General features: G+C 42.0%; 1 protein-coding gene across 1 annotated transcript in view; it reads right to left on the bottom strand.

Annotated features, from left to right (window-relative positions):
* Positions 1 to 27,211, bottom strand: part of SLC30A7 (solute carrier family 30 member 7) — a 156,563-nt gene extending 129,352 nt beyond the window's left edge. The window contains exons 1-3 of the mRNA XM_069232181.1: positions 26,972 to 27,211; positions 14,602 to 14,703; positions 8,006 to 8,119 (exon numbers count right to left, since the gene is read on the bottom strand). Of these exons, the coding sequence (XP_069088282.1) occupies positions 8,006 to 8,119; positions 14,602 to 14,703; positions 26,972 to 27,051 (296 nt within the window). The 5' untranslated portion in view covers positions 27,052 to 27,211. The remainder of the gene's footprint in view (positions 1 to 8,005; positions 8,120 to 14,601; positions 14,704 to 26,971) is intronic.
* Positions 27,212 to 27,502: the final 291 nt, after the last annotated feature.

Below are 27,502 nucleotides of genomic sequence, written 5' to 3'. Positions count from 1 at the left end.
GGTCTTCCACCCCATTCTGGATTTGAATAGTGGTGTTGCTCATGGGGAGAATAGCTATCTCTAAGATGTTAGTACTACCCCGCTTGCTGTATTTATTTTCAGCCATCCCAGTAGTATTAAATGCAACAATTTTCCAGGACCTACAATCCCAAATTATGTGGGGTACGTGTAGGTGTAGAACTTCCAATACAAAGTTATATGCTCAGTTGGCAGAGGATGGCCTAGGTGTGCAAAATTATGAACATTATTAGATCACCACCCAACTCCAACGCCCGGTGTGATGGCTAGAGAGTGACTGCATCCATGAGCTAGTTTTCTGGTACACAAATGGGGCACATCGTAGACTATTTTTTAGGACCAACCCAGGTGGCTACATGGTACTGGAAATGGGTGTTCACCACAGAGGAAGCTCGGCACTGTATGCCCCTGTTCTCTCACTTTGGGTGATGCCAAGCTGCAGAGACTTTCGACTCCAATTCCATACATGCCCTTGGAAGGAGGCTGACCTGTCTATCTGGGAGCCCCCTTTTTACAGATGGACTCCTTCAGCCGTTTGTGGACCTGGTTGTGACCAATGGGATGCATGCAGGGAATCTGCTCCTATATTCAGCTCTGGCAAGCCAGCTACATCTGATGTTGTACAAAATCCACAATACCCCTGGCACATGTCACTTACTGCTAACGCTTCTCACAAAGAGAGATTACGCAGTCAGTGACGTGCATTTACAGGGCTGTGCACCAATGGATAGGATCACTTCTCCTGACACTGAGGGGCGATGGGAGGCCGAAGTTGGACTGGAACTCACCAATAACAAATAGGCTCCCTGTCTAAAGTAATCTCTTGCAATGCATGCCTCAATTACTTGCAGTTTTCCCTACACCGACCTAAACCGCACCTATGTAACCCCCTGACGGATAGACTGCACCTGCCAGTGGTGTACTGAGGTCAGTGCCGACTTCTACCATATGCTGTGACTCTGCCCACCAGTAGTGGGTTATTAGGAGGCAAAGATGACTTGCATTTGATATTCGGGGTGGGCAGATTCCCCTGCTGGAGACATGTCTCTTGGGACTGATACAATGCACTAAATTCACCGATAACATGCAGAGATTCATTGATCTAGCTTTGACACATGTTAAAGGAAACATTTTTATGGTGTGGAAGTCCCACGTGACCTCCTTACTAGGACACTGACTAAACGACGTAAGGGAATATATACAGAAATTGACATTCTGTCCAAACACCATCCCATAAGCACAAAGGCCCCACAGTCAGTATAAAGGGAGCGGTATCTGAATGCAGCAGAATCCAAATCGGATGAGCACCTGCCTTGATCCCTACCTGGGTATCACTTATACGTCAGACAGGTGGATATACCACAATGTTCATTACAAGACTGCTGTTGCCAATTATCATATTGCACCCCTCTCCTTCTGGGTGTTGCACAGGACCCCCAAAGACTCTAAGGGCTGTATGTGCACGCTATATACCCCTACTGTCAACCAAAGAAAAATCAGACTGTCAGATGTCGATATGTTTTGTTAACACTTCGTTAAGCTTATGTACACCTAGTGTTACCTTCTGCTTTCATTGCTATGTATTTTATATAAATGTAAAGGATATTTGATGCCCTCCATAAGTTTTCAATTGCTTCGATTTTTCTTTTATGCATGTACTTGGCATTTGTCAAAGAACACATGAACCTCTTGTGCTTCTGCACTGCCCCTTACCCTACACCGGCAAGACCCTCCAGTTGCAGCACTCTGCCATCCGATGCGATCATTGATCTTTCCAGTCCAGCACCTTAGGTTCTAGGTTTTCTCGACAGGACTCCACTGAAGTGAACTTTACTACATCTTTCCAACATTTTAATAAAAATGTCCATTATGGTTATCATATCCTTATGGCATCTCCTACAGGTTTACAATTGTCCACATCTTCTATGCTTCACCTCCTTTGTGACCATCAAAGAAAGACATTCAGCGTCTTTCTTTTGTGGTTTGTCACACTTTTACAGCCCCATCACTTGGCCTACAACACACAGAAATGCACCACCATAATTGAACAGCTGGATCTGCTCTGGAATATGCCAAGTCTCGCTGCCCCACCCAGCAACCACTTCCACATTCACTCTAACACTACTGCCCCAGGCACCACTGGGCTGAAGATGTCCATGCTGGTTCTGCCAGTCATCACAAACGAGTGTCAGCGTTTCCACGCCAAGGCTGACCTAGCCCGTCCCGCTATCAGATGAGGCAGAAACCCTCAGTGCCATCCATCACCACCATATGCCATCTTTAATCGTATGTCAATACCAGACGAGAGCCCAACAGGGACTCTGAAAGTCTTCAAAGAGCCTGGGATGGCATCACATGGACTAAAAGGCATGACTAACATGCAGTGCCCAAGAAGTAGCAACTATCTTCCGCATTATCAGGGTCTGATTATCAAGACTGTCCACTTCACCACACATTAGGATATAGCAATTAGAGGTTGATAAATAAACGTTATCTCTGCAATAAATATGCATACTTTGCACAATAAAAGGATGCAACAATATCACCCTCAAACACTGCTCTATGTTAAGTCCTTAATATCCACTGCACTCTGTCCTGTAATAAGGAACTAGCTTAGGTAGGTCTTAACACGCGGAGGTAAAACCACAACAGATAGAGTCCCACATTACTCTTCACCTGGCACCCTGTTATGATCTTGAGCATACACATCTTATAAGATATAAAAAGGATTTAACAAATGTGTAAAGTAATTTCATTACTGAAGTGATATTCAACATACCTCAGAAGTACCAGACAATAATATTCGTGTATAACCAGCGTAAGGAAATATAATTGAAACCTATTAGTACAAAAGATCAGCAGAGAAAGTCAAATGGGAAACGCTGAAGAAGTAGCATGGTTTAGTTAACTGATTAGCTTATAGCACATATTTTGGAAATCGATCCAGGTACAGTACTCTCAGTGAGGCGCTGTCTGCACATCCCTATCAGTTTCCTCAGGCAGTTTGCTTCTGCAAGTCAGGTTTTGTACCTGATTCGTGTTTGAAGTGTCTTGCGCTGCAGAGGTTATTGGTATGCAAACAATGAGGTTTGTGATACAATGTTTGAACTTGTACAAGTGAACAAGTTCCTAAGTAAACATAAAAATCGCTGCGCCTGGTTTGCTCCTTCTCTTGTGGTTGAATTTATTATTCAAAATGTGACAAACTGGTCATAAAAAATAAATAAAAAAATCAGCCAACACCCTAGACAGCGGAGGGGCAACTGCCGTCTGCCTTTAGTTTTAATTGTAACTGTTATTCCACTTTGCAAATCAATGTCGTTTTGATGTCCGTGGAAATCTTATAATCTTATTTTACCGTTGTGAACATCTGGCGCACCTCTTATTGTATAAAAAAAATGTACTGCATACACAAGCGAAAATATACACTTTACTAATTAAAATGTTAGTTAGTCCATCAAATCCAGCCACCCTAATTCTCATTTAGATGCTTCAAAACCTTTGAGGTGGCCAATGCGCCGCAAAAACACAGACCAGGATGTACCATTTGTAAGTGCATAAGGCAATATGAAAATTACAAATACACCTACTTCAAAAACCTCATTAAAACATTATTCTAGCTAATCTAAATTGGAAAGTGAAAAAATGTGGCATTGTAAAGTCAAATGTTGAAAAATAGGGTTAAAAAAGCGATGGAGAGTTTTTACACTGCTTTTTAAGAACTCAAAATGTCAACTATGTTTTGAAATCAAAATCTACTCATGTGAACAATGTTAGTTATAGGTCAAATGTTAGAAGCATAAATCCTTACTAAACGATGTATGACAGCAACAGGGGAAGAAGCTTGTTACCCCGCACCACAGTTTCACAGCAAAGAAAAAGCGCTAACAACAGTAACTAAATAACCGAGCGGGCATGATAGTGTGGAACCCGCTTACAGACCAGCTCAAGGAATCACCCACAATCTCTAGCTTTATAGTAGCTCTGAAAACATATTTTTTAGACCATCCACATGTTTAGCACCAATAGAGCCCAAAGAGCTACAGTGTATATTTCAATCCCTCTATGTATAAGACCATTCATTTTTAGAAATATACGTTGGTCCTCTTTTCTAATTAAGGATTCACCAGTGCTTTTTAACACCATCCTATACTATAAACACACACTGTGACAGTAACATTGCTCCACCATTGTAAAACTCAGCCATAGGGCTGCCTCAGGCAGAAGAGAATCATACTCAGGGCAAGTCAGATACATACTTATAGTTAACCTGTGCTCACCCTCTTGAATCTCAGCAGAGAGAAGTCAGGCTTAATTTAAGAGGCAACGTTTAAAGTATTTGTGCAACACTTCAAACAGTAAAACAGTAAAAACACCACACAAAAAGGTAACACACCAGGTTAGAAAAACAGATCCTAATTTAATGAGCAATACAAGACCAGAACAACAAATATCCAATAAATAGAAGCAGACATACAAATATTTAAAGATTAAACTTGGTTATAGTGCCTAAAAGCATAAAGTGCTAGCCAGGGCCATCTGGTCGTACTAGACCAGGTGAAATCCATAAGGTCATGCCTACTGCGATGGAGCACCGGTCGGATACAGTCCCAGACAGGTTCTGCTGAAGTTTTACCATCTCAAGAATTGAGCCAAGAGTCCCGTTTGTGGGGAAGAAGTTAGCCGGGAGCAAGGAGAGCATCCCTGGCAGTGATCCGCGGACACAAGGAGTCTGCCGGGTGTCGCAGACAGGCAGGCTGGAACCTCGCTATCGTGAGCGGCTAACCCCTCTGTGCGAGGAGATGAACTTGCAGCGGCTCTCGCTGATTTTTCAAGCCAGTGGTGCGATTCCAGTGTGAGAGGATCTGTTCATGGTCGCAAAGAGCCCAAAAGCTTCATTTCAGCAGTCCAAAACCACTTCCAAGGACCCAGAACCTGAGAGGCACTTCTTGGGGGTCAGGAGCTTGTTAAAGCAGGGTGGGGAGCCAGTTATGTCCCTGAGGCTCAGATCAGTAGGCCAGCAGACTAGCCCTTTGATTCATTATAGGAATCCTGGGTTCAAAATGGAGGGTTGCAGCTCTGGTTCTCTTTCCTCAGGCAAGATGGCAGCAGGTCAGCTCAGCAAAGCAGGAATCAGGCAGAGTGGCAGCTCAGCAAAGTGACAGTACTTGCAGCAGCACAGCAGCCATTCTTCCTTGCAGAGCCCAGAGTACCCACAGGTCTATATGTATACTGAGTTGTTGGTGTCAGAGGTCCAGTACTTATGTCCAGTTGCGCCTTTGAAGCGGGGAAGACTTCAAAGAAAGGTCTTTGTGCACTTCAGAGGCCCTTCCTTCCTGCCCTGGCTCCAGACTCACTACAGGGGGGTATGCAGCCCTTTGTTTAACAGGACATTGTCCTTTCAGGTGTGTCAGCCCCTCTCTCCCATCATGCCTAGAATGGCCTATCAGGATGTTGATGGCTTATCAGTCACACCTCAGCTCCCTTTGTATGTGGCTGTCTACAGGGAATGCACAAGTCAGCTGTCAACAAACCCCAGACGTGTTTTGGAGACAGGCAGTAGGCACCAAACAGCTAAAGTAAGAAAATGCCAACTTTCTAAAAGTGGCATTTTCAGAACTGCAATTTAAAATCCAACTTCACCATAAGTTGGGATTTTAAAATGTGAGTTCAGAGACACCACACTTGATAAACTTACTTCTTCCAGACTGGGGATTACACTTATAAGATGTAATAAGGTAATTGCAATATTATCTTATGGGAGCGATTGGCCTTGCAGTAGTGAAAAATGAATTTGGATGTTTTTCACTACCAGGACATGTAAAACTTAAAAGTACATGTCCTTCTTTTTAGATGCACTGCACCCTGACCGTGGGCTGTCCAGGGACAACCTTAGGGGTGACATATGTATTGAACAGGAAGGTTTAGGCCTGCGCAGAGGTCCAACTTGCAGGGTTAGACATTACAGTTTAAAACCGCACACAGGCTCTACAATGGCAAGCCTCAGACGTGGTTAAGGGACTACTTAAAAGGGTGGCACAATCAGTGAAACATGCCCACTAGTAGCATTTAATTTACAGGCCCCGGGCACATGTAGGGAACTTATAAATATAAGTAAACTGAATATGCCAATTGGGTATGGGCCAATGTTACCATCTTTAGAGTATAGAGTCCATGCACTTTAGCATTGGTTAGCAGTGGTAAAGTGCTCAGAGTCCTAAAGCCAACAAAAACGAGGTCAGAAAATAAAGGAGGAGGAAGGCAAAAGTCTGGGGTGACATTTCAGAGAGGGACTTTTCTAACAGGTGTGAGAAGGCATTATACGTCCAAAGACAGTGGAGCGATTATCAGTGGTGGGAATGTGGCTGCTATTGTTAATTGGCCTTGCCAGCAATTTTGACATTGCTATGCTGGAGAGGCTGGGAATGGCTCCTTTGTTTGTGGAGGATACCATGTAGTTGGTTTCATCTTTTCCCAATAGACAGGATATAAATGGAGGATTTAACACCGCATATTGGAGGAAGTTCAGGATAATCCTCCAGATTGGTGGAATTGGCCCAAAATTTGCAAATCAAGTAGGGAAGCTTGCAAAAGATGTGCTAAAAAAGCAGGCAGGTTATGGTAAATAAGACTCGTAACATAATCGTAAAGCAAAGTTGTAAAATAAACAGGAAACATCATAAGGTCTAAATGATTAATGCATGACCAACTAAAGGTTATGCACAATCTCAACATCTTTTGGAGGTACATTTTTTAATTATTCATGAATATATACATTTATGTGGGTGTATGTAATATGAACTGGCAGCGTAATTTGCCTAACACAAGCAACGTTATGAATTAAAATGGCTATAACTGAAAGGCACGGTAAAACTCGTATAATGATGTTCATTTCAAGCCATTCTGAACATAACTTTCGAGCTGGGTAAAGCGAAACCTTGATGCAAAAAGCAATGCAGCAGGTTGTAATTGGAGCCTCCGAGAAAAATATGCCAGGTGTTAATAATCACAGCTAAAGCAGGAACTGTGCATACAAGGAAATTACACTGCCTCCTGTCAAGATGCCTTAATAGCTCACAATAAGACAAAGATCTATACTGGTAGTCTGAAAAGCAAGTTAGGTATGAAGGAAGAAGTGGCAATCTAAGGCGAGGAAAGGAAGCAGGAAAAGTTCCTGCTGCTTTAGTAAGGGGTTCTCTACAGCAACTCTATGCCTATAAAGAATTCTATCTAAATATTACCTACATTGTGTTCTTCGGAAAGCACAAAAGAAGTGCATTTTCTTTCCCCATTCAAGCAAAAGGCAAGTGATATAATAAGTGCACAGGAAACAGATACACATTTACACAGAATTACTTACGCATTCTTTCCATCTATCTTGGTACAGCACCTTTGCTCCACAGCAAATACACAGGTTTTGTCAGGAACATAAAAGCGTTTTTCATCAACGTTAGGGTTGCAAGATACAGGGAGCCCAGGAAATTTTTTAAACCCGAGCCCCAAAATACCGTGTCAGGAAGCGTTTTGAGCATCTCCAATTGGCTTTGAGAGGGCCGTCTATGCGCCGCAACTACCCGCAAGAAGGTTGAAGTTTTTATTCACTTCATTGCACAATTTCCCCCAAAATATTACCTAAACAAAGTTAGGTTATATTGGGACCTTTGCAACAATAAAAAAAAAAGAAACTAAAAAAACAGGTGTGGCACAACACCTAGGAACAATATTTTTCCGTACTGGCAAACCATGCATTTCTCTGTGAGATGATTATTTGTTGCTACTTCGGGCTGCTTTTCATGCTGAGTGGGCCAACGAACCCCTGGCAGCCCAGCCCTGATAGCAAGCTTCTGGCCCTCAGTCCATCAGGGGTTTTCCCTATGTCCCAAAGAGCCAAGGTGCATGTTTCATCATCGGAATAGCATAAAACAAGGCGAGACAACAAGGGATACAATAGTCTGAACGCCCACATACAAAATAAGCACCGTCTTACCCGTATGAGAAGGCGTCGTTCGATCTCCACCTTGAAATAACAGAAGCTGCCAGTCCTGCTAAGAGGGCCGTGCAGTCGAAAAACATATGAAAGGAATCCGATATCAGGCCTAAGCTGAAAAACAGACAAAATACACAACATCAGCACTTCAGCCGAGAAAACACTTGATTCAAAAAAATAATCAAACAATATGTATGTTAAAAAAGAAAACTAGCACCAGAGAGCACAAATTCTGGCCGTGTGGAATTTCCTTCTACAATACAACGTGGTCTATCTACAGGTTTGCTTCAACTCTTGTGTCAGTGATACTTTCCCCATCATCCCCTTATTAGACAATTGTTTTCCATCCGTCAAACCCTTCTGTCCAACCTGCAATAAGAACCTTCATCACCATCAGCCTGTGTTTGGTAAGCTTCCTGCTTTCACCCTCCAAGAACCATCGCGGTCTTATTTTCCCCCCAGTGAACACAATTTTCCATAATCCTACCCTACATTATCAGGCTCTCCTCTCATTCTTTACCAATAATCTCTTACCTTTCTTTTAGTTGGTATTAATCAGCATTTTGTCCCCAGTCAGTATCCGCTCTCTACGTTTTTACGCCCATTGCGAACTTAAATCTGGTGTTCGCCATTATGTGCACATTATTTACATTCCTTTAGAATAAAAAAGGCTTGGGTACACCTAGTTAAACCAAAAAAAGAGTTGATTTCATTGAGGCAAACAGTCACATAGGTCACATACACCCCTTTGGGTTTATAGGGGTTTTAAAGCAGGTTCATGGGTCACTTATTTCAAAACGAGGAGGAACAGGAGGCTGTGAGTCTCAATGTCATATTATCAGGTCTCTATCACTGATCTATGCCAAAATACACAGTAATGGATCTTCATGCTTTTACGGGCCCCTCTGCCTCCAAGTTTTCATTCACACCCAGTGCTTTAAATGGGCCGGTGCTGTCCGGTACTGAGTACAGGCACTTTTTTATTTTGAGAGGGAGAGTACCTGCACTTCCCAAGAAAAACGTAATACTTTTCACTGGATAGTACCAGCACTTCTCAGAATCAAGCAGGTACTCTGACACAGAGTACCTGCACTTCTATTTTTCCACATCAAGCACTGTTCACGCCTATGTCTGATCTTATCTTCTGTCCAAAATCGGGGCTTTCCTGTGGACCAACCTCCTTTTCAGATGTGCCGTCACCTACTCTTTAATTCCAGGTAGTTTTGCATGCTGGAGCGATAGCCCTGCATACACGGGGGTCTGAACTTCATGCAAACTGCAGCGAAGATCTCAGTCAATCACTCTGGGAGCAAAGCAGCCATAAGTGACAAAAAATCCAGAGTATGCGGAGAGCAAAAGATGAATGTGAAGGTAGCATTGCTTTTGCAAGAGGATACTTCTTGCCCACAGGGCTCAATGAGTACAAGCGCCCAATACAGGTGCAGGCCAGGTCGCATGGGTGCACCAAAAATTGGGTCCGTGCTTCCAGCATGAGCTTTGAATCGTTATTTTAATCTAGGGAAGGTGCAACCAATTGTGATACATCTACCAGGCGACCACCATTAAGCACTATGACAGATAAAGAGTATAGTCTTAGGACGTGACAAAGGGTCGTCAACACATTGAGGACACTGAATATATTTAATATGGATGGTCTTCCCAAGATTCACCTAATTTGAATAATAACAGCAACTTTACTGAATGCTGTGGAAATGGAGCTGGGCAAACAAATGAGAAAGGGAAGCTCATGATTGTCTGTTAGAAGAATGCAAATTGCAGATGTCAAGAATCACATAACATTGCAATAAAATAAAATGATTAAAGTCTCGGATTTTAGATGTCAGCCTTATATGTGGCTAAACATCTTTCCCAAGATAGTGAAATCTGCAAAATCCCAACAGGTCATACTAGAAAGCTCACACAATCTCGGCCTCTATGTAAAAGCAAGCACTAAGATTTCTAGATTTCAACTGAGGCTGCTCATGAATATGAGACCACCTCATCCCCGAACAGCACTTCAAAGCCACAGCAGAGGCAGTGATGATACACTGCGTAGCATACAAGTATTTTCTGATAACCTCTAAACGCTCTTAAACTCACCCTCCTCTCTGCAGCCAGGCTGATCATTTGCAGGAGAAAATGTAACGTAACTAATCCCTTTTTAATCTCCCTTGTGTGGCCAACACTTGAATATCGCTCCACTTATTGCATTACATACAAAGAGATGCACCTTGATATTCTCCCCACCCACCCATGTCACACAAACACTGGAAATGTGCAGCAAATATCAGAACCTAAGAAACAGTTCTAGAACTCTTCTCAAAACCATTGTTTATAAAGTAATGCCCAACATTTCGGAAAATGCACCATATAACAGTAGTGCTCTCATTGCAAATCTTCAAAGCCAAACTAAAGGAACACCTATTGAATCATTGCAAATAGTCAGAGCCAAACTAAAGGATCACCTATTGAACTTGCTCAGACATGCCTCACTTTGTTTCAAGCCTGATGAAGTCAGGGAGGGCTGCAGGGGTGTGGAGTAGTGTGATCAAGGTTAGGGGAGATGATTCAAGACTGGGGAAACGTTTAGTCGCACCTTTCCTACTCAAACAAATCTCTTGATCTTAACACTTATAAGCTCCAAGGTTCGTTTTTTATTCTGCACCAGAGAATCACCCCTTTATTCTATATGCCATACCCCTAGCTTTGTTGGGGAAGTGGTGGGGAACTAACATGTGAACACAAAACATTTGAAATCCTATCAAGCTAAATCTTCCACCTTTGTGAACAGGTCACATATAATTGAACTGACTACGGATCGAGTGTCTCAAAGTACATTCCTCCAGTTCACAGTAATAGTGCACAATCTTCTGATGTTTATAGGGATAATGCCACATAAATACAGTTAGAGATTTGCATATCTTGCTCTCCCTTTCGCTGTCCTTGCTTTCACCCTTCAGTGGGCTGTGGCTGTTTTTTCACAATCCCTAGTATTTAGAGCTCCAGCCAACAGATGGTGCTTGTAAGTCATATGTACATTTCAGAGGTTGACATTCAAGATATGCACCTTTGAATGCTGGCAAAGAAGCCACTTATGTTAAAGAAACTGATGTTAAAGCAGGCACAGTTCACAACCCTTTCGTTGGTTTAGTACATCCAACATACAGATATTATGCTGGTTAGTAACAAAACTCCTTTAATTTGAAAGCACATTTTCTAATGCGTAACATTTAAAAAACTGCAGGTACATGTAATTTGGCAACTGTGCAGAGTATGCAGGTTGTTTGTTTCCTCTGGTCAATCTACAGAGATCCATGACTGGATGTCTGCCTGCTCCAGATCCAGCACCACAACGGAGTATAATAATCAGAAAAGAGTGGGCCTAGAGGTGTTAAACATGCCCTGACTATTTGTTTAGGAACTATCGAGACGTCTTGATGAATTAATTCAATAATGCTTTTGTGGTTTATTGTTCGGTTGTGTGCAGCATATCAGCATTTCAACTGCAGATTTGATAGACACTGCGAATATATTAAGTAATGAACAAGAAAAGGTTCTTTATTCTTTTATTACTCTCTATGTCATTTTTAGTTCTCAGCTAGACAGCGCCTGCAAAGCACCTTTGTGGGCTTCAGCCTGCCCATAGGCTACACGTATGCTGGCTCATCGCTGCTCTCCTATTCTTTCTCTCCATTTGTCCACGGCATGCATCCGTCATGCCTCTTCCTGTGTTTAGCCCTCCCGAGAGCATGGACCAATTACTACATCAGTCCACTGGTCGCATTTGGCATCTGTTTTTCTTTCTTGAAAAGCAATTCACGTGATCGTCCTGTTTTCACTAGCTCTGAGCTCTGCTCTGTTTTTGTAAACAGGCCTGTAAATTTTGTTCTTATCCCGTCATGTTTGCTGTGCATTCAAAAACCAAGATAAAATGTCAGACACTGTTTTAAGAGGGCACCTGTTCCGTGCCCCCACCTCCTCCCTCATCGCTGCTTTGTTTGGTATCTTTAGTCATACATTCCCTCTGCAGCCTCCTTGTAATGCAATGCTTCACCTCTGTGGCCATTTCAACCTCTGTGCCTCGTTAAAGCAAAGTGTGGGTCACAGGCAGTTCTCCTGCTTGCCCACTGCTTAGAGAGACACTGGAAGAGACACTGGAAGAGGAGGTTGTTCCAGGCAACAGCAACTTATTATGATTTGAAAAAAGATTTACAGCTTTGACAAAAACAGAGGCCATGCAGGTAACCACATTTTTAAACTTTTGGGAGGGAGCATGAAGTTGGGTCTGCATTTGTTCTGTTGCTGCGAGTGGATTGGCATGTGTTTGCTTGGAGGGTGGCTGTGATCACTAACATATGCAAAATTGTGCTGCGTGCAGTAATATGGCTCTGTAAGGCATCGAGAACTTGGCAGAGCTATGCGTGCCTGGTGCAAGCTGCCTAATGGACCTGTGAAAAAAAAGTAATCTTCCCAAAATCGGGTCAGGTATGTGTTAAATAAAAATAACAGTAATTCCATGTGTTATCTATAGTTTTCAACATTAACTGATTAGCTAAATGTGAATTTCATACTCAGGTTTTGTGTGGTGTTAGATATTGTTGGGCGAGCTACTTTAAGCGTGACCTAGCTGTCTGGCTCAGTTTGTAATATTGAAAGTGAACCACACTTGCATATGGTTTCTGCATGTCACCACTCATTAGCCTCACGCTCCAAGAATTGTTGACAAAATGATAAATAAAATAGGACATAGAAGAAAGATACCCATCTATCTATCTATCTGCCGGTGAACTGCTCTATGTGAAAAAGAAAACCTGCTATGAATCCCGGCTGACTTGCTCGCCAACTGTATGATCATAAGCAAATATGTTAAATTCACCTGGCCTCCTTTAATCTTCTTTATCATATATGACCGCACCTTTAAATACAATACATAAGTTCAGGGTGTGTACTGTACAAAAACCTCTTGTGTTTGATTTGTCTATTCTGTTGCTTCATCTATAATAAAAAGCTTGACTATGTTTAGGTCATCTGACTTGCCTCCTAGATCCCTAATGCAATTGTTGTTAGGACGGGGGCGGGACTATAATTAAGTTCTTGTTTAAAAATAGTCAATATTAATAAATACTGCTCAATGCATTTATATAGTATGGGGTTCGAATGTGAACTGCTTCAATGTGTTAAATAAATACACATTTTTGAATTTTGATGAGACTTGATCATATTTTCACATAATGTTTGTTGTATGATTTATATGCCAAATATTTTCCAGTTTTGGCTCATGCAAGGGCTCGTAGAGCCACGTCAGTCCTATTGCTCAGCTCTCCCTGTTAAGGTGTTGGTTTTCCCACATCTGGTTTTAGGTTTTTACAAAAAAGACTGACTGTGTTAAACGCATGTACCTGCAACATGTGCTGTACCCAAAGTAGACACTTATACCAGCAAGCTTGTATTCTAGCAACAAACACATCTTTTAAATCTTGGCTGCCAAGTTTTCGGAGTACATATGTGTCACATGTCTGTATTTGTCAAGTGCCTATATGTTTATATGGCTTGTGGGACACATAAAAATACGCAAGCACACTTTATAAGTCTCTACGGCCTCTGCTTATCCATTTACACTTGGCTACTCTCTTTCTCCCTGTTTAGATATGCTTTGACAACTCGACACTGCTTTGTACATCAAAACTCATGCTCTAATCCCACTCTACACCACATATATCCTCTCATCTCCATAACACGTAGCTAAAAGACATGGACATTGAAAAAGCCTATATCTCTCGGATTGCCGAGACCTATTGTCTTTGCCAATGCTTGCTTTCACTGTTTTCCCCACTGTTATATATTATATCACACATTCATGACTGTCTGTCAATAGCAGCCACCAAAGAATGACTTGGTCCTTCCCACAAGTTAACAACATGGCGTACAATGTTTGTTGCAAGCATCATTCCACCATGCCAAAGACATGAGACCCCCCTCCTCGCCCTTCAACTTCTTTTCAGAGCACTAACAAGGCTTAGTCATCTTCGTTCTTGTCTGTGTGTGCATGCATAGTTAAGAACTGTGATGCTCCTTTAAAGAAGGAACTTTGCAGGTACCATACATGGATTAGTAACACAGAACTACAGATATGAGTTTGGAATATGTGATGAACGAGTGATAAAGAGCTGGTTTGGGGAGTGCTGCTCCAGGAAGCAGTTGGGTATCTATTCGATATGACAGCATCACTCAAAGTTATATCTTTCTTAAGTGCTTAATTTGAGCCAGTGGTTTCCGGATGCGGGCACCAGCACTTATTTTTGAGGGCCGGCGATTTTTTTCTGCCTCAAGCATTTACTTAAGAAAAAGACACATATGGGAAAGATGGAGGAAGAGAAAAACAAAAAAGCGTCACAAAGGGAGAAAACAGAAAACTGCAGGAGTGAGCTGAAAGGGCAGGGAGTGGATGTAAATGGATTGAAGAGACCTGAGATGGCTTTAGGATGACGCTGCTTCAGTATTCTGTGCTGGCACATTTAACTGCAGCAGCCACGTGTTTCAGAGGAGAGCTCTGGGCACTGGCACATTTTTATTTACAAATCAAGCACTGGTCTCACCTGTTACTCCAGATGCCATAAAGCAGCTCCACAAAAGCAAAAGAGAGGTTGAGGCACAGGAAGAAGAACAAGTTCCGCGACGTAGTATCTGAGAGAATGGATCTGAAAAAAAAAAAAATCATATAAACAATCGTCAGTATACAGATCAGTGTAAGATTAGCCCAGAAATGTTGGGGCTGTGCATCTAAACAATGGCATAACAATGAAAAATGAGTAGAGATTAAATGTGCTGGGAATGAGGGTGGGTCGTAATGGGGATATTCTGTAAGGAACAAATAATGCTTTTATAGGGAAGAACACCATTTACAGATGAAGAGGGACTCATATTTGATTTCTTACCAGGACTTCCCGTGCGTGGTCCCTTCTATTTTTACCTTTGTCCCTGAAATTGTCTCTTTACGTTTTGCTTATACTAACAGTTTGAGAGCCCTCACAAATTGCAGATTGGTTTGGGCCCTGATGGTTACTCTTTGGGTGAGCCCTCAGAGGAGAGACAACCCCTTCCCGCGTGTCTCCACATTCTGAGCCCTAAGGTGTAGTCACCCTTAGCCCCCTCTAATCAAGCCAAGACTAGGGGCAGCCTGTTCATAGATTTTGAGGTGCCTAGATCAACCAAAGAGAGCTTTCTACTGGCCTCCCTGAGTAAAGGTAAGCCCAGAGGCTTGGGGAGGGAAAGAAGGCCCATTTGAAGTTTTTTGTATTAAATGTAAGACAGGGTTGTGGAATTCCTATAGCCCGACGTTCATGACATTGTTCGGGGTGAAGGGCAACACATTTTCATGTTTAATTTGTCCACTGGACAAGTAGATGCCACTTCCTGAAGCACAAACTATTTGGCTGCCCTGTTTACACTAGGGATCTGTGAAAGGATTGTCTGCACTAAGGCAAGGTGTGCATTTTGGTGTGTATATTGTTTAAGCTTGTACATATTCATTAATGCAAATCTTTCCCTAGGAGCGACAACGTAGTAAAGAAATGCAGTGATCTGTGAGATCAGTTTGCATCACAGACGTTGGGTCTGTGCAAAAACGTGTACATGTCTGCAAAATTTACCAATTTGAGGCTACTTATAATGCACCTAGAATGTTTCCTGATTACATTCAGGAGCCTAAAAGTCAGACTGATGTTATTTTGCTTTCATAATAAAATGTACATAAAAAAAGATTCAAACTTGACAAAAGTGTTTTGATAAAGGTTGTGTAGTTTTAGATAACATTTCTCAGAGATATCTTTTAGTAAAATGTGTTTGATGTGTGCCAACACATTACAACAAATAGAAGGAGAATGAGTGTAAAAACATTATGGTCAACATGAAAAGAAGTTAGGCATCCAATTCTTAAAGAAATACACAAAAGCACACTCGTGGATATATGTCTTTGCATTCGTGCAGATTTAGAGGTGTCAGGAAATTGCAAAAGTGTACAGAATTATGCCTGGAAGCCGTATTCCTAGCAAATTTTATGAACTCTATTTTCATGCAACACACCTTTGGGTGAATGTGCGGCGCTTTGTAAATACCTGCTATGTTATATTTCTGCTCATGCGAAAATCTGGTGAGCAATTGCAAATTCACTTTTGCTAGACCCCTTCTTTCCATTTAACCTGTTCTAAGTGCGGGAAGAGATTGTAGGGGAGATTTTGAATACCCCCAACATATGCACAGACTCACAAGACATTCCAAACTTGGAACCAGTGCTTTTCATCTACTTCTCACCCTTCTACATAGATTTGCAGAAATGTGGGGAAATCAGCCTTGCTACAATCCAACTCCTGATATAATATGAGCATTATCAGAGAGGCTGGAATCGTAGCTCTGATATAATGAGAATCCTGCCTTAATTTGTAACTTCACTGCATGGCACCAAAAGGGGCAAGTGGATTTTTATTTTACATCGCAGCTAGATTTCCAACACATCTTGTCCCTTGGACAAGTGGTCATTTTGTAAACTTCCACATCTGTTAAGTTTACTAATTTTACATATTGTTGATGCTTGCACAATCCATTGTCAACTTTCATGATTTTATGATGAAGGGCTTACCGAACTTTGCCACTGTAACTAAGGTGGCGTTTCATGTAAATAACATTTATCACGTTACAAGAATGGTATTTTCAAGTTGGTACACACATGATGTATGTAGAGGAGAGTCATATACCACCAAATCTCTTTGCCCTTCCTTTGTGTCAGTTACACTGGAAAGAAGGCCCTGGAGGGTTCACCTAAGAGCCCACAAAACTCTCTGAAGAGGGGAAAGCTACACTAGCTGATTGGCTCGACATCCTAATTCATACAGGTGCACTGGACACTGACTGGTAGTGGGTATCTGCCCAACTACTTGTTCTTGGACATAAAACCTGGAGCTCCCCAACAAATCACCAACCCTGGATACTGAAGTACACCAACAGAGAGACGCCGGCGTGCTTCCTACTTTGGAGAGCCTAGTGATTCCAGAGAGCCGGCTGATACCTCTCACCACGCAAGGTGAACAGTTCACAGTTGACCTAGTCTACTGCGGATGTTTGGGAGCATTTAGAAAGCCCCTTGAAGCCTTCACCAAAGACAGAGGTGTTCGAACGATTGGCTGCTGCAAGTGCTGGTGAAATGGCATTAACTCGGCCTAATGGACACATTCATTATTGCACCATCTTTTATTAGTTTTGTTCCATATCTTCATTGCTCCCTTTGCCACGCGAAGTGAAGAGATCTAGAACCTGGCTGGCTATCTAGCTAGCTGGCCGAAGCAACTTTTGTGGTTTACAGTGTCCCACGTGTGCTCTAGGATGTTACAGTGTTTTGTCTTACTAGGAACAAAACGGTTTTGGGTCCTTGTTCATCAAAAAAAAAAAGGAGCTTGGCCAATAGAAATGTGTTCAAGGAGAAGGTAATCCTCCTGCTATCACAAGTCTTATTCTGTTAATCACATTGTCTTGTATATGTTAAATTATGTCATTAATTAACAATGTGCTCCTACTTATTGTTTGACAAAATGATATAAACTGTATAATGACAAAGTTGAGAGGTACTTGTGAAATGTATTAATAAGAGACGGTCAATTAAAATGGGCACCGTTTTCCAAGAAGACTGTAGCAGGAACGGGACCTTTCTTTTGTACCAGTTTTTTTGTCTTACAACACCCCTGAGGACAGCATACCTTCACCATAGACCCAAGTACATTCTCGAACAGGAACTACAAGGCTCTGCCTCCATGTTGGCATCATTTATACTGTTGAGCTTGCTTTCTGACGCATTTTTTCAGGTTTCACAAGCATCTGGGTTTGCTGCGTACAGATAATAGTGTCACTGCACAGGGTAGTTGAGGGGAGCTCGCTAGTCTCTTTATAAGATGCTTTGGTGGGTAACAGCACTGGTTCCATGCACCAGTGAGAAACTGGAGGGTACTGAAGGCTTCAATCCCAATGAAGTGGACTTTCTTTTTCTTTTATTCTTCCGAGGGTGAGAACATGTTTATGAATGACTTGGTTTGAAAGTATAATCTGTCTTCAGCACTTTAAATTTGATGTGTAAACCGTATTATATCTAACATAGTTTAATAACAACCGAGTCATAGGTTTCTAGAGCATGCTTCCTCCAATAAGCTATCACAGCTTTTTCATAAAACAGGGCCTTATCGAGCGCAGCGGCACCAGTTGGAAGGGGCAGCTCAGCATGACGTGGTTGCTCACAAGATGGAGGGTGGAGACGCGGGCTAGATGCCATGCAACCACATTGCCACCAGAAGAATACTGTTCTTGCTGCCATGGAACTGAAAGCTCCTCCATACTCCACCTTCCTAGACCTCCAACCTCGGTGTCTGCTCCTCCAGTCCCAGCAGCCAGGAGAAGCTCTTTCATGCTGCCGGCTAGATTTCCAGGAAATGCCAAGTTTGCTCCCCCGGAACTGAAAGGTTTGCTATACCATGCAAACAAAGGCATATTTAATAAATCAGTCAGTTCATTAGGTTTTGATATGGTATTTGCATGTTGGTGTGCAAAAGTAAATCCTGGTTCGCTTTCACAAATCAGTTACCTTTCAAGACGTCTTTCGTTGTGAATGACAGAAAACATTCAGCCGTACTCTGTTTAAGGTACGAGGGTATAAAGTCTGATGTTGATTTCCTTGTTTCAATTTCTGTGATAGAGCTGCGCTTTCTGAAATGTACACGTGTAATGTTTGTGTGAAGAGTCCTTTGAACTAGCTCTGAAAAAGACAAGTGCTTGTAAATGGTCGGCTTGTGCACCAACTCCCCACCATAATTCCACTAATCAGTGCTTATGCCTTAGGGTGCACTCATGTATCTCTGCCAGAATGGTCAATTAGTATCACTCCTCCTTTGACTCTCAAAATCAGTGAGTGCCCCTCAGTGACTAACATTATTAGTCTGGAGCATTTGGTCACAGACCAAGCCACCACTGCCCCGGTTTGCACAAAGAAGCATGTACTGCCCGTGTCTTCCAATGGCCAGGGGCACGCCCACTGTGAATCTCTGCAATGACCCAGTTAGGTATTTATTGCCCATTGGCTACCGTGGAGACAGTGAGTCTGTCACAGAGCAGTTGTCAGACTGGTTTTAATAGGCCTCGTCGGCACGAGCAGAGTGAGTGGCATTTCAAGTTATGCTCACTTAGCGAACAGCAGCGCAGCTGAGTGAGTTCGCCGCTAAATTGCACACAGTCTGCAGCAGGCCTCGGAGATTCACACGGCCCCACCTGTGCCTGCAACGGCTGAGTCGCTGCGCTGAGTGAGCTGGCTGCTGGCCCAGCGTCATGTTAGCATAGGAGAGTTGCTTGTCACTTTAATTTGGCCCGCAGTGTGTACTGCAGTGATGATCCCGCGGACTACTACAGCCAGGAGGGACGTCCCACTCGGACCGCACTCCAGCCGTGGTTCCGCTGGGTGGGCTGGGCTGCTGCCAGATACCGAGGCTCAAACTGCTGCCATTATCATATGTGTGCACAGGGTCATATGCATAGTTAAAGAGCCTGTGACCTCCTAGGAGCGTTTGCCACTGGCCAGAAGAAGCAGAGTAGAAGGTACAGCTTTTTATTGTCTTGCGACTTCCCTGCATTGGTCTCTGACACTGCACTATCTTTCATTCCAGTCTTGGTCCACATAGTGCAGCTGTGCGAGTCCAGTGACCTTTTCTCTGAATCTCACCATCATGATGCTTATAGTTGAAAATGTTCTACCATTCAACACACTGATGTACAAAAGACCTTGATGGAGGTCATGCGGTATGAGCAACCGGAAACTTAAGATCACACAACCTCCCAGGATCTTTCGGGGTACCACAGGCATCCACATGGAACTCAGTGGACTCATGCTCAGTAACAATAGCTTTAAGACCCTTTAAAACGTAGAACACTGTCATTCTTAGTCAAGAACTTAACAACTCAAATACTGCCTTGGCTCATCCAGAATTTGACATCAAGCTTATACATGAAGCTCAGACAGATGAAGGCTCAATTCCTCCTGTTTGTCAACATATCTATGCAACCTCAGATCGAACCCTGGCTGCCTGACGTGAATGTAACTGGCTTCACTGCCAGGTCACTGAAAATGCAAAATTCCTTGGTTTCATCAATAGATCACATTCAAAGAATATGTAATCAAGAAAACCAAGGTTGAGTGGTACTACCTCTCACTCCTGAAGAACAGGAAACTATTCTGTCCAGAACATTTCAGAATGACAGTGCAAGCCCTAGACCGCTCTCACCTGTAGGACTGTGATGTGGGAACCTTGCTAGTAAGAGGTCCCAACTGCACAGCAGTTGTAGCAGTGTGCCATGCTATGTACCATGGAGTATGTGCTCTTCTTCTTAATTTCATTCTTTCTGGATGCACACCAATATATTTTTGAAAATGTTGCTATGGCAGACGTTGGTTAGAACAGTATAAATCATTATGAAAGTACTATCTGAAGGAAAATGTGAGAAGTATGACTGTGTACAGCAGAGTTTCTTCAATTCTTATTGCAGCAGGAACATTCAAAATGCGAAGTGGAATTATAAAAGTTATTAAAGAGTGAAAATCAGTATTGTTTTGAAGAACTCACATTATTCATTCTAACAAGTGTAAATGAGCTGTATCTAGGAAATAATTGTTCCATATGAATTGTCGATGTTTTATTGGTTTTAATATATTGTATAGAATAGATTTTGGAAACTATGTAAACAAATAATAACTAATGTGAAAGTTGCAATTGGGGCCACTGGCACACAAGTAACACATTATGCAAGATTATACCTGTTTGGGAAACTAAAGGTTGCCTCAATGTTATCATGTTATCAAAAAGAGGGCCCTTCTAACAAGAACCAAGACAATTGGAGGATGCTGAATAGCATCTCTGCCAAAGACTAAAGAGGTAGGAACGGGGTGGTTGAGAGGCACTGTATACACGGGTAGACGTCCTTTAAAATACGACAACATGGCGGATAGAACACCAAGCACATGACAAGGGTCGGGGTCATGCCTACCGGAAATGACATGTGAGATGTCATCAGCGATGAAGCGTGTGACACGGGAGCACCACGTGAGCATAAATTACAGGCTGCTCACACGCAGCGAAACACACAGCAGTGCCCATCTACAATGAAAAGCATGATGGTAGGCAGAGCAGCTCGCATGACACCAATAGCTGCGGTAAGGCAAACTGCCCAACACTGAAACACACGGCTTAGAGGGAAGGCAGATACCCCTACCAGGAGGAAACATCCCATACCCGTTTATGATGCAGCACACGAGCTTAGACATTCTTGTTCGATACGCCTTATTGCCAATAAGGCGAGGATATCTCCGTGAGCATACATACGACTGCTTTTCGCTTCCAAATGTCAGTTGCACAGCAGCAGACAAGATCGGATTTTCTAAGTAATGAAAATTAGCCCATGCAGGTGCCAAGGAGCCTGCCTGGACAGAGCTCAATGGAGACTTGGTGTGCGGCGCTACCATCAAAGTGTTTAACTGGGAAATAGGGCTGCGAAAGAAGGGACAAATACCCATTGTTTTAAGTAGGATGCAAAAAGTGTGTGTGGGGGTGAGTATGGGTTCTATAAATGGGGCGTGGACCAAGTAATAGAAGGTGCAGCTTAAACAAGTAAACTAAATTACTGCGATCCCTATAAGTGGCTATCTGTCCGGTATATTTAGGTGCAAGATAAAAATAAACAGGAACAAGATCGATGAAAATGACTAGCTTCACCCTTTTAACATTCATTTTTCAGCAAGCGATCTGTTTTGTCAGTAAAATTAAGGACATAAATAAAGGGCCCGACTGGGACCTGACCCACTTAAAGGTCTAAAATATACCTCTTGAGTGAACAAAGGAAAGATGGCCCTATAACGTCTGTAATTGAAGCAGTTAATACCCCTAGTCAGTTTTATTTATTTTGCATAGTAGTCTGTCTGGATTTTAGTTGTGAGAGTTCACAGGGAGTGCTACAGCTCTCGGATTCCTTCTGCTTCAACTTACAAACCACTAAGAGCTTAAAAGAGAGATTTGGATAAGGTATGCATTTTCAAGCTCCCTGAAAAGGCAAAATACGTTTCCAACACATACAATTTAACAAAGTGTGTATTAAAGAACAAGAGCTAGCTTCATTTGCTAAAGATGTGCTGCGTCCTGTCTACCTAGTAATCGAGGGAAATATTACGTTTCCTAAATGCACAATACACTACAGACACAAAGGTATAATTATGCTAGTAATGACCGCACATACAGCACTACAAATGTTGTTTCTTAATATGTCAATTATTACCCAGCTCATTTGTATGCAGTCTGTTGCCCTCAGAAGAACAAATGCTTGTTTTAGTCCTGTAATGATTCAAATTTACGCCGTACACATTCCTGCAAGACTTAGAAGCAGGTGCAAAACCCTTTGAGCTATTTTAACATAACTGAAAATTGTGAGTTGCCTGTTACAACTGGAGTTCCACAACAAATGCATGAACCTGGTTACTAAGCTCTTTCGTCATTTTTAGTTCTGTGACCTGCAGATTACACACAGTGATCTGTAGGAGACACATTAACTACCTCAGCTGTTGTGCCATTTTTGGAATCTGAAACCAGCTGCATATATGCAAAACGCTGCAAAATGTGTTTTAACACGATGTTGTCTTGCCAGCTGGTACACTTGGTCAGATGGTCTAACCCTCAAATCTCAGGGTGTTAAATTTCCAACTAATCTTTGTAGTGGCAAGCTTAGCTTTCGTTCTTCACGGGTTAAAACTAATTTTCACTGTACAAAAGAGGCTGTAATAGACCAAAGTCTTTATTGTTAATTATGGTTTAGTACGGGCGAATTTAGTGGTAAGCTAACAATGTACCTTCCTTGAAAATTGTAAAGATGGCTGTCCACCTTAATATGAATGCTGCCAATAGTAACTGGTTAATGACGTGATCCTCCTTTATTCACTCGATGGGTAGGAGAGGGAAGTCACAAAAATCACAGTGTTTCTCAAAGAGTAGTTAAAGACTTATTTTAAGACCATTTCATTTCTCAGTCTTTTTTTAAAACAAGTGAACCATTAGGCTTTACTTACATCAAAGCAGGGAAACGGAGATGCTAAGTTCCACATTTGTAGGGACTATCCACCAGCCTTTATGATGAGGAAGGGAGTTGTCTGGCCGATTGTAAACAGCCATGAGTGCCTATCCTAGTTTTCCCAACAGCCATATATACCTATCTCCCTGGCAGATATACCAAGAAATGACCATGTTCCCCATGGTCTAAATGAGTCTTCTGTTAACCAATAAATACGGAAAGAAAAAGACAGAAAACGCAGGATGGAAGGTGTTGATGTAACCAGGAGATAGGGACCCTTTTTATCACTTACTACCATTTGTCCGCCATATAGGGAGAAAAAACCTTCTGGAAAACAACACTTTGGAAAGAAAAAGGCCATGTGCAAGGTCATACGACTACCAGCACAAGAGACGAATGCATCAGCTCATATTATTTTGCTCGCTGTATTAAAATCATTTTTTAGGAAAAAAGCATTGGCAAAAGTGTGGCTTTAATGTGCCAATGGATGTAAACACAGATTCACAAATGCAGTTTGCATGCATTGCATACAAATTGTTAACAGAACTTAGTGTAGACTAGTCCTGTAGTACAAATACCAATGCAGAGCAGTCTAAATCAGTCAACAGATTCTACAGTTGCCACAATCTAGCAATCCTAGGACTTATCCAAATTTGCCAATTGTGGAGGCAACAATAAATCTAACAGTGCCAACAGGACAGGTTTACCAGAAACCAATGTTGGTTCTGTTAGAGCCAATCCCATTTTTACTACCTCAAATGCAGAACACAGGTGTAATGCAGACTCAGAATGTAAATGCCAGAATAAGTCCAGATGCAGTGTCTGTACCTGTCACTATTGGTCCACCCATACCATTGTATGCCCAGGGTAACAATAGTGCAAATGGACAGGGAATTATGAGTCAGAATTTAGTGGGAGGATGAATCAGTGAAAATGCTAAAATAGGTACACCTGTGACACAGATTGTTGATGGAACAACGGCATTGATAGACTTGAGTCCTTTGAGTCATCTCAGGGGTTCTCTGAATGCTCCTCTGAATACTGGAGCAGGGTCACCTATTGGTGCTGACTCGAGGTCAATGACACCTCAACCTCTGAGTCTAACTGTACAACAGCTACCTAGTACTCAGCTTAATACCATCGCATTACAAGGGTTGACAGCTCAACAATTAACCCAGAGGTCAGAAAAGCTGAATACCTCACATGATGATTCTAGTGGAGGGAATTATATTAACTACACTAGGCTTTCAATGGAAATGAGTGAACTTGTTGAGGGAACCATGGGTGTAAATAGGTTAGAGTCCTACACTGAAGAAGAATTGAGATACTTATGTCTAAAGATTACAAAAGAAGAATTCCTTCATTTGAACAGGTAATGCAACATCTTGTTTTGCATAATAAATCTTTTCCCAGTACGGGCACTGGACTTGAACCACAAACCACAAATGTGTGCAAGCCTTTAAAATTGCCAAATTTAACCACAACTGGTTCTGTAATTGGGTTTGTCAAATATTAATTAGCAACCCCCACAATCTGAACTGTCTTCCCTGACATGGGCAAATCTGGAACTTCTGCAGATCTCACTGTTGAGCGCATAGCTCCAGTGTCAACCAAAAATGAAAATCCATGACCATTCACCTTTCCTTTAACATAAGGACCTTTATGATAACTATTTCATGTCAAATCTGCGCTCACAACAATCCTAGGGGAAAAGAAGATAAAAGGTTGTTTCTGTATACAATGTAAATAAGTGAAAGAAATTAATGTCACCTACAACGCCATGTCTGCGTTAGGGCGATCAGGTGTCTCGGATTTGCCGGGAATGTCCCGGTCTTTCAGGACCTGTCCCAGCTGATTTCAGCAAATTTGGCTCACGTCCTGGTTTTCAGAGAGGGTCTACTCAAAACCGTGGGAGGCACGTTTTTATTTGTTTCAAAGCAAGACTAGTTAGCAGCTGTTCTCAGAAAGCAATTGAATTAACAGGTGTTTTAGTGGGTTTTAAAAGTGCACTTTATTTATTTCCTCAGTGCCTTGTCTGTTTTTCTAGGCTGGTGGGTGCTGCCATTCTGTGCCCTTTGGCTGATGAACAATTGTAGTCCTTCTTAAATTTTAGTGAAATGTCTTCTTTTAATATCTGATCACCCTAGATTGAGTGTACTTAACAAATGTAAAATGTTCCTCATGTTTACTAGTGAAAGCACTTCGAGGAAGTGAGAATGATACACCATATTGCATGAGGTGATTGATTAATGATCCTCTGGGTGGAGCCAAAGCACACTCGATCTACATATATTGAAGCAATATATGGTAGCAATAAGTCTACAGGCAGATGAGGTCAATCCGGGCCTCAAAAAGGCAACAAAAATCCCCAGGAGAGGTCACTAATTAGTATTTTTCATTTACATTTGTTTTATGCATTTGACCTGTGGCTTTCTGTACAAATGTTGGGTGAATAACACAGTAAAGTATTTAATTAAGGTGAATTAAACACCCAATTTATTGGCACCTTAAAGTATGTAATAGCCCGGTGTATCAATATGATTATGCCAATTACATTGTTTTAACTCTTTCCTGGGAAGAGACAAGAAAGGAGGTAAAGCAGCATTAATAAACATCTAAACAATTGAGAAAATACATAATTTAGTTGCATGCTGAAAATAACAAGAGCCCCCCCCTCAAAGAATCCACTCCTTGTAAGCCACTCTACTTACTTAAGATCATGAGGCCCAGTCAGTTACTAACATCAAACCTCTTAAGTTAGATTCACTTGAAAGCAATAAGTAAAAGGCAACGGCATCTTGTACTCTCCATTCAAACCCTTTGCTTCTACTCTCATTTGTAAAGGTGACATTAAAAACAGTAAAACCTGTGGGGAAACTATGGTTTCTGATTCACACATACATTAAGAATTATAATCTAAAACTCTTCTAGTGAGGCAGCCCAAATCAACAGACTCTACCCAAACTTTCCAGCAAAAGCTGAGAAGACTTCAAAACAAACAGCACGAACGTTGGTAGCATTTAAAAGAGTCGATGATCAAACAAACATGTGAATGTAAAACCCTTTTCTTTTTTTAGTCTAAATGATTTTTCTAGGCATGTAGTATCTTGGAAAAGGTTTTCCTGGGATGGTTTGCACCACCATCTAAGAGTTATAAACTCAAGATCACTGCATTAACAAAAATAAATGTACCACAAGATTTGAGGTGGTTTCTCTTGTGCTGCTTTACAACAGACTAATTGCAGAGAGTCCTAGCGATTGCTGCTGAACACCTAGATTTGTTCACTTTCTGGATGCTTGAATCTGATTTAAGTTAGGTGGCCTAACACCGATCCCATGTTCTCACCCACAAAGTTCCCTAAGTTAACCTCTCTAAAGATCCCAATTATGTGTCCATTTATTCAATTCCCTTTCCACTTGTGCGCTACCTTAAAGCACCATTCAAAAGGATCACGTGTAACAGGTCATACACCCATTAAGTCTTCAAAGATGCAAAGCTGTTAAATGATCCTATGTCAAGTATGCCAGTTTGAGACAGTTGCATCATGTTAGCACATAATTGGGCATTCTGAGACGTAAAGTTGTATTTTTACGATTTTCGTATAGAATTAAAAACTCAGCATGCCAATCGTTTTAGGCTAAAAATCCAACCATCGGCTGCAGTTGACTTGTGGCGCTTGTCAGCAATGTAGATGCTCTTTTCATATACCTTAATACACGAAGTGTTACCTACCACACTGAGCGCCCCACTTTCCGTCAAAAATTCATATAGTCTCCTCGAAAGTCTACAATACCTCTACAGTGGTCTCGTTACCCTCGTCCCCTTCTTACCTAAACCATCCTGACACCTTCCGCAGCAAATTAAACTTGGGGGGCTTGTATTCGTCGTCCTTAATTGATAAAGGTAACATCTTGGCAGAGAACGTACGCCCCGCCCGTTCCCCTTCTGCCCCTGTGCAGTGCACCCTCTACAGCAGGCCACCCCTACCCCCGAGTTCCTATATTCGAAGCTGATGTACAGTCACACACTGCACAGGCAGGGGCACTGTCGGTGCTGCCGACAAAGAAAAAGGACGGAAACCATACCCAACAGACAGAAAGGAACCTGAATAGGATTTCCGTGTTAAAAAGTGGCCATGACCTAAAGGCAGTAATTACTGGCATTCATCTGAAATTTGGGATGGAAATGACAGAGAAATCAACATACTTTATTCAACAAAATGAATGAAAATAGGGTGAGTTTCGTAAGTCGGTACAACGTTTAGAGAATGAATAATAATAAAGTAAGGGAAAGTGAATTATTTATTAAATATGCGCCACATCAAATGTACGTATGTACGTTTCTATATTTATTGTATAGTA

This window comes from Pleurodeles waltl, chromosome 4_2 (genome assembly GCF_031143425.1).
Source record: "Pleurodeles waltl isolate 20211129_DDA chromosome 4_2, aPleWal1.hap1.20221129, whole genome shotgun sequence".
Lineage (NCBI taxonomy): Eukaryota > Metazoa > Chordata > Amphibia > Caudata > Salamandridae > Pleurodeles > Pleurodeles waltl.
This window is presented reverse-complemented; position numbering and strand designations above follow the sequence as displayed.